The following is a 10319-nucleotide window of genomic DNA, read 5'->3' as shown; positions in this document are numbered from 1 at the left end:
CAGTGTCATTCTTTTGGTAGAATAGAAAAGAGGCTGGGGTGAAAACAAATTATTTTTTTGACTGCGAAATAGAACAAAAACTAACAGTAAACAAAGAGTTTTCGAAAGGATATTCTTATTCATATACGTGTAGCTCCTTGTTTCCCGTGCCTATGATTCAATGCTTTAATAGTAATATGTCATAATTATTACTTATATTAATTTGAATTTGTAATAATTAGTTAATTTATCTTGCTAATTCATTTGGATTTGTAATAAGTAGTTAATTCGGACACTTTGACATTCGGACCCTCTTGCGCGAGGACAAATATGTTATAATTTGTGTATGTCTTCCAACCCCCATGCTTTCTCCCTTTTATTTATCTGCTTATGATGGAGAGTATATAGCATCATGTTTTCCTTAGCATTTTCCATGAATTGCATGCATTCGTTTTATATGCAAAAAGTTCGGCTCATCATATTAAACAAATGTCAATTTCAAACTCCTTACTTGAATACATGCACTATCACATGCCTTGAATTGACTCGCATGCCATGCTAATATTCGAGCCTATTAATTGCATGTTGTTTGTGTTGCATTAGTTATGTTGCATTATTTAGGATCATGCATTTTTTCTAACTATTTTCTTTCTTTTGGCTCACCTTCGGACATTTGGGGTAAGGATTTTTGCTTTAGCATATTACATGCGTGTGATTGCTACCATATCAAACATATTTATCATGAGGCTAAATGCTTAGTTGATATACCTGTTTGAATGCCTGTGCATGAAGGCTATTTGCTTAAATTGGGATATTTTGATTAATTTATATATGAGATCATTTTTTTAAGTGGTACATGTTCAAAACATGAAATCAAAACGTTTCAAATTTCGTGAAATTAGTCTATACTTGTATGCATCACATAGCAAAGATATCATAATAATCAGAACAAGAGAATATACTATACATAAGACTCACATCATGATTAGTAGAGGCCGATCTTTGATCGGATGAATGGAGTGCTCAATTCATGACCTTCCCTTCTCATACCTAAGTTCCCGAGTCGAGACACTTTGGTGATGACGGACAAGTGGCCTTTGGCACGGGTTGCGGGTTTCCTAAATTCCCAAAATATTTAGGTGGCTACTCTGAAATCTGGCAATGCAGTCCATTTTTGTCATTCTTGATTCAAAATCGATTTTCCAAAAGATTTGTCAGATTTGGACTCATTTGTGCTTATCTATTTTCATATTGCACTTGTGAAATCAAATTCAGAACCACGGGAGTCCGAACTATAGGGCTATCGTATCTGAGGAGACTAAACCCCTCCAAGAAGGAAAACAAGCAAGCTATACCAGTTGTGCCTTAGTAGCGAGAAACACTGTTCTAGGCGGGAGCCCGCTTGCTGTCCATTTTTGAAGATATTTATGATATTTTTGGCTCAAATTCCATAAAAATGACCATATATATCTGTTTTGAGGGTGGGAGAATTTCTAAAAAGCCTCTACATCACCTTGAGAGCTCCTTTTTCTCCTTCTTCTTGTGCAAGAAACACTTTAACAAAACCTATCACCTTGAACCTACATCCATACACCATATATACCTTCACACCTTGGTCTAGGAACCTTGGTTGAGCCTTGAGCACCATAATTCAAGCTTGAGATGGTGGTGAGACTTAGTTTAATTCATAAGCAAAGCTCACTTCTTTGAGAGGCATAAGCTTGTCATCCTCTCTTTTACTTCTTGTTCTTTCATTTACTATCTAGTTTTTGTAGTTTTATGTTGTTTTGATTCTATTCCAAGTGTTTGAGTTTGGGTTTGGAGAGCTTCCAAAAGGGTAGGGAGAGTTTACACTCTTTCTGCACCTTTACCTATAGCTCAAACCCTTACTTTTACGTCTTTTTTCTTGGCTCTCTAAACTGATTTTCAGAGTTAGAAAAAGGCTAAAAATCATGCTTTGAGGTTTCAAAAGTAGAGGGACTAGCTACCCCTCCTTGTTCTTGCTTACTAGTCATGTTTTCTCACTTTGTTGATTAGTTTTTTTAGGCTTTTTTTATGCACTTTGAGCCATTGTTTTCCATGCCTTGAGGGCTGTTTTAGAGCTGTTATAGGTTGTTTAAATAGTTCATGCTTTGATTAGCTTGAGCATTTCTTCATAAGTTTGCATACATAGCTTATTCTATATTGTTCTAGGCTTTTCTTTAACTCATTTCCATGTTTAGGAACCTCATTTTAATAATCAACTTGCAATCCATCTCTTTCATTTGAGAGTTGTTTCAATCTGTTGATGGTTATTCAAAACATAAACCAGCGACTTATGCTTAATGGCTTAATCTCTATGGAGGTTCATTGCCAGCGGTGTAGTCTCTTTTTCATGTTGAGAATCACCTCTCGTTCGACATAGTTCTCACTTAGTGGACGTAACAATCATCTTGGACTTAATGAATTAAAGGATGGTAAAGACTAATGAATTTGGCTAAAAATGAACCAACTCACATAAAGAAAATGAGTTATATTGCTTAGGGTTCGGCCGGCCGTTATGCCGAATCCGTTGTGTCAAGGGTTGTCTTACATCAATTCATGATGTTTTGATGAATCTTGAAGCATTTCTACCTCCCTCTTTGAGTTTACTTTATGATATGATGGAGGGGTGGTTGTTGTTCATTGCATTTATTGATTTTTGTCCAAATTGTACCCAAAATCATCAAGCAATTAACTTGCTCATTAATGGATTTGGAAATGATTCCAACCTTCTCTCGAGGCTTTCCCATGGCAGAGAAGTGTGAGAGGGACAAACAGAGTTTAGAACACTATGTTTGCACTGTTTTCACTTCAGAGCACAGAATAGAATTTTGCATGACATTGAGGCATGACCGGCCTTCTTTAGGTCCGGTCGAGCTTTATTACGGGTCGGCTGGTCATCAATGTTTGTTCAGCAGTGTATTTTGTAGAAAATAGATGGCAGTGGCTGAAGGAGAAACAGAGCAAGCCTGGGCAGACAGAGCTGTTCTTGGACATTGTGCATGCAACCCTTGCGCATCCTTGCTTACATTATGATCATTGTTGTAGTTAATTAATTAATTTATTATTGTTGTTATAATTAGTCTTGTTAATTATTAGCGTTGCAATTATTATTTTTGTTTATTTGGAATTGTTATGGCTAGTTTAGCTAGTTTACTTCTCATAGTTATCCTTGTTGTAATAGAATAGTTAGCTAGTTAATTCTTTGCTTATTCATTCATTTGGTTTTGTAACAATTAGTTTAATTTAGCTTTCAGACTTTGATTTGCATCCTCTTGTACGAGGGCCAATTATGTAATAAGTTGTGTGTCTTCCAACCCTACGTCTTTCTCCCTTTTACTTATTTGCTTACAATGGTTAGTATAGGAACATCATTTTTCAAATTAGCATTCTTATGATTCGCATCCATTGTCTGGCATGCATCTAAGGTTCGGCTCATCATACTAACCCAATATCAATCTTCAAATTCATTTCGTGAATACGTACTTTATCGCGTGTCTTGAATGAAATCATATGCCATGCTCATAGCCAAGCCTATAAAATACATAATGTGTGCATTGCATTTAGTCATGCTGCATTAATTAGGAGCATGCATTTTTTTTTTAATTATTTTGCTTTGTTTTGGCTTGGAATACTAAGTGAGCAATTTTGTGTTTTAGCATATTGCATCGAATGTTTGTGTTATCATGTCAAAGCATACTTCTATGAGGCTAATTCCTAAAATGATATAACTGTTTGAATGCATGTGGATAAAGGCTTGTTGCTTGACTTGGGATAATTTCAATAATGTCCATTTTAAGCCCACTTTTCTAAGTGGCAAATTCACAAAGCGATTTTCAAATAAAACATGAAATCAAAATGTTCCAACTTTTGCAAACTTAGTCTATATTTGTATGAGCTTCACATAGTATGTTAAACTTAATAAATCAAAACAAGAGCATATAATGTAAATGAGAATCACATCATGATTAGTAGAGGCCGATCTTTGATCGGGCGAGTGGAGTGCTCAATTCATGACCTTCCCCTCTCGTGCCTAAGTTCCCAAGCCGAGACAACTTTGGTGATGACAGACTAATGGCCTTTGGCACGAGTCTCGGGTTTCCTAAATTTTCCAAAAATATTTAGGTGGCGACTCTGAAATCTGGAAAAGCAGTCTATTTGGGTTTCCTAAGTCTTGGGTTTCCTAAATTTCAAATATCAATTTTCCAAAAGAATTGCCAGATTTGGACTTTTTTTTGTGTTTTTACTATTTCACATTACACTTGTGAAATCAAATTCAGAACCACAGGTAGAGCCCGAACTATAGGACTCCTCGTCTTCCGAAAGGAGCGCGAAAAGTTGAACTACAACGATCCAGTCATAAACATCTCAACCATGCCCATCCAAGCCGTCCACACCAACCAAACGACCCCATCAGACTGGCAATATTAGCTTCGATGATGCAAATCTGGAGGGGCTGATCCTCCCACATGACGATGCTTTTGTTATCAAGTTACGAGTAAAAAAATTTGTTGTTGAACGCATTCTGGTTGACTAGGGAAGCACATCAGAGATAATGTAGTACAAGATGTTTCTAAAACTCGGCTTCACAGATTTAGATCTACTGTTGGCAGCATACCCATTGTTTGGCTTCAACGCCAATCTAGAATACCCTCTAGGCAGGGTCATGGTTACAGTATGTGCAAGCACTAGGATGCTCGGCGTGGAGTTTCTGGTTGTTAAACTGCCATCGTCGTACAACATCATTATGGAAAGAACTTGGCTACATGTAATGCAGGCCATACCAAGCACATATCACCAACTACTCCACTTCCTAACATAACATGGCATTGAGCAGATTTGAGGCTCTCAGAAGTCGGCAAAGGATTGCTACCTTACTGTTCCTAACAAAAAGCCAACGGAGCTGGAGTTCAATTTAATTGAAATTCCGGACCGGGAGAACCTCGAAGATGTTGAAAAACCCCATGCTAATAAATTCTTCCTTACGAGATCCTCAGTTGCCGAGCATGAACCAAATAAATTCCTCCTGATCAGCGTCTGTCTGAATATCGACGAACGCTAGGAGTTAATATCGTTCCTAATTGGCAATATTGATGTATTAGCCTTGACGCCTTATGATATGTCGGGAGTGGACCCCAACGTAGCACAACACCATTTGAATGTGGACCCAAAGTTTAAGCCCATCATCTAGAAGAGTTGTCGATCGACAGCCGAACATATTTCTGCCATTTTCAAAGAAGTTGACAAGCTCTTGGAGGCCGGTGCAATCCGTGAAGTGAATTACCCCACCTGGTTATCCAACACTGTTGTTGTAAAGAAGAAAAATGGGTCTTGGCGTGTCTACATGGACTTCATGGACTTAAATAAGGCCTATCCCCCAAATCGACCAACTAGTGGATGCAATTGCGCATCTCAAGCGTATGAGCTTCTTGGACGCATACAGGGGATACCATCAAATAGCCATTCGTCTTGAGGATCAGGAAAAAATGGCATTCCTCACCCCGAGGGGCACTTATTGTTACAAAGTTATGCCCTTCGGCCTGAAGAATGTCGGGGCAACTTATCAAAGGCTTGTCACCACCATGTTTAAGGAGCAACTCGGCTGTACCATGGAGGTATACATCGATGATATGGTAGTAAAGTCCAAAGAAAAGCATGTCCACTTAGCCAACTTGACCACAACCTTCGACATCCTCTGGAAATACAAGATGAAACTTAACGCCTCAAAGTGTGCATTCGGTATCGAATCTAGCATATTCCTGGGCTATATTGTGAACTTTCGCAGAATGGAGGCTAACCCGAAACAAATTATAGCAATTTTGGAACTCAGCTCCCCTCAATCAGTCAAAGAAGTATAGAAATTGATGGGGATGGCCATGGCCCTCAACAGATTCATGAGCCGTTCTTCGGATCGTTGCCGACCATTTTTTGATACTCATCAATAGGGGAAAGCATTCCTTTGGACTCCCAAGTGCCAGACCGCCCTAGATGGCTTAAAAGCTTATCTTTGTTCAATACTGCGCTTGACAACTCCGTCGCCGGGTGACAAACTCACCATGTACCTTGCGGTCTCAAATCGTGCGATCAGTGCTGTATTGCTCAAAAGAAGATCTAGGAAGCAACGACCTATTTTCTACGTTAGTAAGGCAATGGTGGATGCCGAGATGTGATACCTACCACTGGAAAAGCTGATTTTGGCCCTAGTGGTGGCCACCAGGAAATTGATGCACTATTTCCAGGCCCATACAATAATCGTGTTGACGGACTACCCATTCCGAACAGTACTTCCCAATGCGGAATCATCAGGGCACGTCTCCAAATGGGCGTTAGAACTCGGCCAATATGACATTCAATACTCTCCTAGAATGGCTATCAAGAGGCAGGTTTTAGCTGACTTCATTGCTGAATTTACTGCCTGTCACGCCGACTTAAATCCAGAGCAACCAACCTTCCAACGCCAACAGGAGTGGAGAATGTATGTTGGAGATAAATGGCAGGTGTACTTCAACGGTTCATCCAACCAGCGTAGTTGCGGGGCCGGAATAGTGATTATGACTCCTGAGGGTGCCGTAATCAAGCAAGCGGTGAAGCTCGGCTTCGACACATCAAATAACAAAGCCGAATATGAGGCTTTGCTTATCGGCCTTCGTAACGTGCTTCAACTTGGTGCTAAGCAGTTACAGGTTTTCTGTGATTCAAAGTTGGTTATCAATCAACTGAAGGCGGAGTATGTAGCTAGGAATGACCGAATGACAGCATACATGAAGACGGCAAACTCATTACTCATGAAGTTTGACCACCATGTGCTGAATCAAATTACCCATGACCAAAATACCCATGTGGATGCTCTTGCTTGCTTGGCTTCTGCCATCAATTCAGAGGTTAAGTGGACCTTTGAGATGGGATTTGTCAGTGAGCCGAGTATTAGTCTCCCGAATTCCATTTGCATCAATGTTATTGACTTGGGGTCAAGTTGGATGGATCCCATTACCACATTTTTATCTTCAGAACAGCTGCCCGCGGATAAGAAAGAGGCCCATAAGCTATGGAATAAGGCCCTATGGTACTTTTTAGACCCCCATGGAAAGCTCTATAAAACATCTCTCTCAGAGTCGTATCTGGAATGTGTGCACCCAGACTTGGTAGAGGATTTCTTGGCTGAAATATATGAAGGTAGTTGCAGCGCCCATTCTGGAGGGCATTCACTAGCCCACCGAGCCGTAACCCAGGGGTATTATTTGCCTACCATGCGGACTGATGCAGATAGCTACATAAAAAAGTGTGAGCATGCCAAAAATTCTCTCCCTTGACTCATCTACCCGAGAAAGAACTGAACTCCGTCACTAGTCCTCGGGCTTTTGTTCAATGGGGTTTGGACATCGTCGGACCACTGCCAAGAGCACCGGGAAACAAACGATTCCTGGTTGTTGCAACGAATTACTTCACGAAATGGGTCGAGGCAGAACCATTGACGCACATCTGTAGACGTCCCCGAACGTCCCAGGAGGGAAATCATGTTTTGTTCATTTGGGGCTCACTGCAGTTCAGGACTCAAATTGTCACGGTTCTAAATCTGAACCAAAGAGTCCAAATCCGGAAAATCGTTTTGAGAAACAGATTTTTAGAAAGAAGTGCCAAACATGGATTTCTTTGCCAGATACAGAGTCGCCACCTAAATATTTTTTATGGGGGAATTTAGGAAACCTTGACTCATTTGCCTAAGGCCACGTGTCCGTCATCACCAAAGTTGTCTCGGCTCAGGAACTTGGGTACGATTGGGGAAGGTCAACTATGAGCACCCCCGCTCGTCCGATCCGAAGATCAGCCTCTACTAACCATGATATCTATTTTTGAAAACATTATGCGTTCTTATTCCGATTAATTAGCTAATCTTACTATGTGATGCGCACAACACAAAAGTATAGACTACATCGCCCAATTTGGAACAAAGCATCGCATATCCGTTTGTTTGGAAATTGGCTTGAAATTTGCTACTCGCAAGTAGGCTAAAACATGGATTTCGATGAGTTGTTCCAACTCAAACAATCCAACTTTCACCCACAGGCATTCAGGCAGATATATCACATAAGCATATAGCCACATGGTAAGCATGTTGTCATGTTAACACTTACACTTATGCAATGATGCTAAAACATAAACGCTTACCGAGTACTCCAAGCCAAAACAGAAAACATATAGTAATCAAACGTATGATCCAAGTCCATGTTAAATGGCTAATGCATCACAGGCAAAATGCAATCTAGAATAGGCTTGGCTAAGCCTGGGGTGGCATGTGAAATGCAACAAGTAACATGTATTCAAGTTAGATTTGAAATACTATGTACTTAGCATGATGTGTCGAGCCCGGTGCATGCAATACTGATGAATGAATGCACGCATGCATAGCATAAGGTATGCTAAATTAAATATGCCCTAGTACTAACCATCAAAAGTAGGTAAGTAAAAGGGAGAAAGAAATGGGGGTGGGAAGACATGCACACACACACCAACACTTATTACACATTTGCCCTCGCTCGGAGGGACCAAAAGAATAATACAAATTAAACAAATAATTAACTACTCTAGCTAATTAAATATTACAAAGCTTCTAATTAATTAACAAATTAAATACAGAAGGAAAGTGGCCGCAGCCCCACCTCGAAATGATGGGATGATGCATGCTTGGTTCGCCTCGCTTGGAAACCCGGTACCATGCCACTGTTGCCTCTGTTTACATTGCCTTGCTCCTCTGAAATTTATGAAAGTTTCGAGAATGCTTCTGAATCACTCCCTGAGTGTTGTGGAGTATCACCGGCCACAATTCAAATCCACCAGCCATGGGAATAGGCTTATCGACCAAATGTTGAACCACCGGCTGGACACTAATGGTCGGCCGGCACCAAAAGTGGTCGGCCGACCATTTCTTCCTGCAGAGCCCTGTTTTGACAACAGCAGAGGACAAACAGTGCATGGTATGGAATTTTCAAAGCAATGTGTGCATGGCCACTCTCCCTATCATGCTATGGGCTCAAGGGAGTTTGGTACTCGTCCCTCGGACCATCAATCACGCATTTCAATGCGTGATGGTCCAAGAAGTCAAGTATGCATTTCAATGTGAATGAATGCAACAAAACACATGAGTGCTACACGCCATATCATGTTGAGATCAAGGACATTGGCGACCGAGGATTGAGGCGCGTTACGTCACTTTGAGTTCGAACGCCCCTCATTCCTCATGCCTGGTTTGACACCCCAAACCAAGCAAAATGTAATGCAAGTATGCAACATGTCTCAAGCATGCAACATGAGGCTAAGGTAACAAACATGCCAAGTGCAATGTGCCAAACATGCAAGATATAATGCAATGCAACCTATCATGCAAGCTAGGATATGGAATGCAACTAGCTAAACAACATGCAAACGTGCAAAGATGAGACAATGCAAGTATGAAACCAAAGTAATGCAACATGTCAAAACATGCAATGGTGGACTTAAACCGTAAAGGGCAGACCTCAGCCTTGCCATAAACAGTGGCCAAAGATGATGCAAATGACGGAAAAATGCTCATGCAAACATGCACACCAATGGGCCTAAAGCTAAGGCACAAAAGGTAACTTTCAAGAACACTCAAAAGATGATAAACATGGACATTAGACCAACATGTTAAACTCTGAAATGGCATAGAGGATGATGCCAAATCAACCATGTTATGCAAGTAAGGCATGCAATAATGACCAAAACTTCGAAGCCAACAAAGGGGTCCAAACCATAGCTATGTCAACAAAACCCCAAAGGACCAAAATGGCTTAAACCAAAACAAGACTAAAGCATGCATAGAACATGATCAAAACATGCCAAGAAATGGGCCCAAAACAAAGGGGCATTCAAAGCCACGAAAGGGAGCATTGCTCTACACCCACCTCAACCAAACATGGCATGGATTATGTGATGAAAAATAGAGTTATAATACATCAAAATGCACCCCAAAACCCACTGATATGGCAGCCCAAAGCCTCAAACACACAGGCATACACCAAGGCCCTAACATGGAGCATAAGATCACATCTCTTCAAGGTATTGAAAGGGTAAGAAATGCAAGCATGTAAGCACAAAACAAGGACTGAAATGGCATAATAAGTGATTCCAAATCACTGAAATAGCCTAGGTAATGCAAGCTAATGACTCACACACTCAAGGCTCACAAGCCAAAATGCAAAGAGGCTATACCAAACATGGCAAACATGATCAAATCAGCACCCAACAGACCTTAAGCATGATGAAATATGACCAAAAGCTTCATAAAGTCAAGCTAGAACATG

The 10319-nt window shown here is 40.6% G+C and overlaps 1 protein-coding gene across 1 annotated transcript; it reads left to right on the top strand.

Moving 5' to 3' along the window:
* Positions 1–6224: 6224 nt before the first annotated feature.
* LOC145793537 (uncharacterized) lies at positions 6225–7310 on the top strand. Its single transcript, XM_082876385.1, has one exon. It carries the CDS (start codon positions 6225–6227, stop codon positions 7308–7310), a length of 1086 nt encoding a protein of 361 aa, XP_082732511.1.
* Positions 7311–10319: the final 3009 nt, after the last annotated feature.

Source organism: Camellia sinensis, chromosome 6 (genome assembly GCF_055761805.1).
Source record: "Camellia sinensis isolate YWXY chromosome 6, ASM5576180v1, whole genome shotgun sequence".
In the NCBI taxonomy this organism is placed as follows: domain Eukaryota; kingdom Viridiplantae; phylum Streptophyta; class Magnoliopsida; order Ericales; family Theaceae; genus Camellia; species Camellia sinensis.
Note: the sequence above shows the minus strand (reverse complement) of the source record. Positions and strands in the feature narration are given on the sequence as shown.

What these genes read in the sequence shown, in the direction of transcription:
- LOC145793537 (XM_082876385.1), top strand. Translation starts at nt 6,225, where the DNA reads ATGCACTATTTCCAGGCCCATACAATAATCGTGTTGACGGACTACCCA.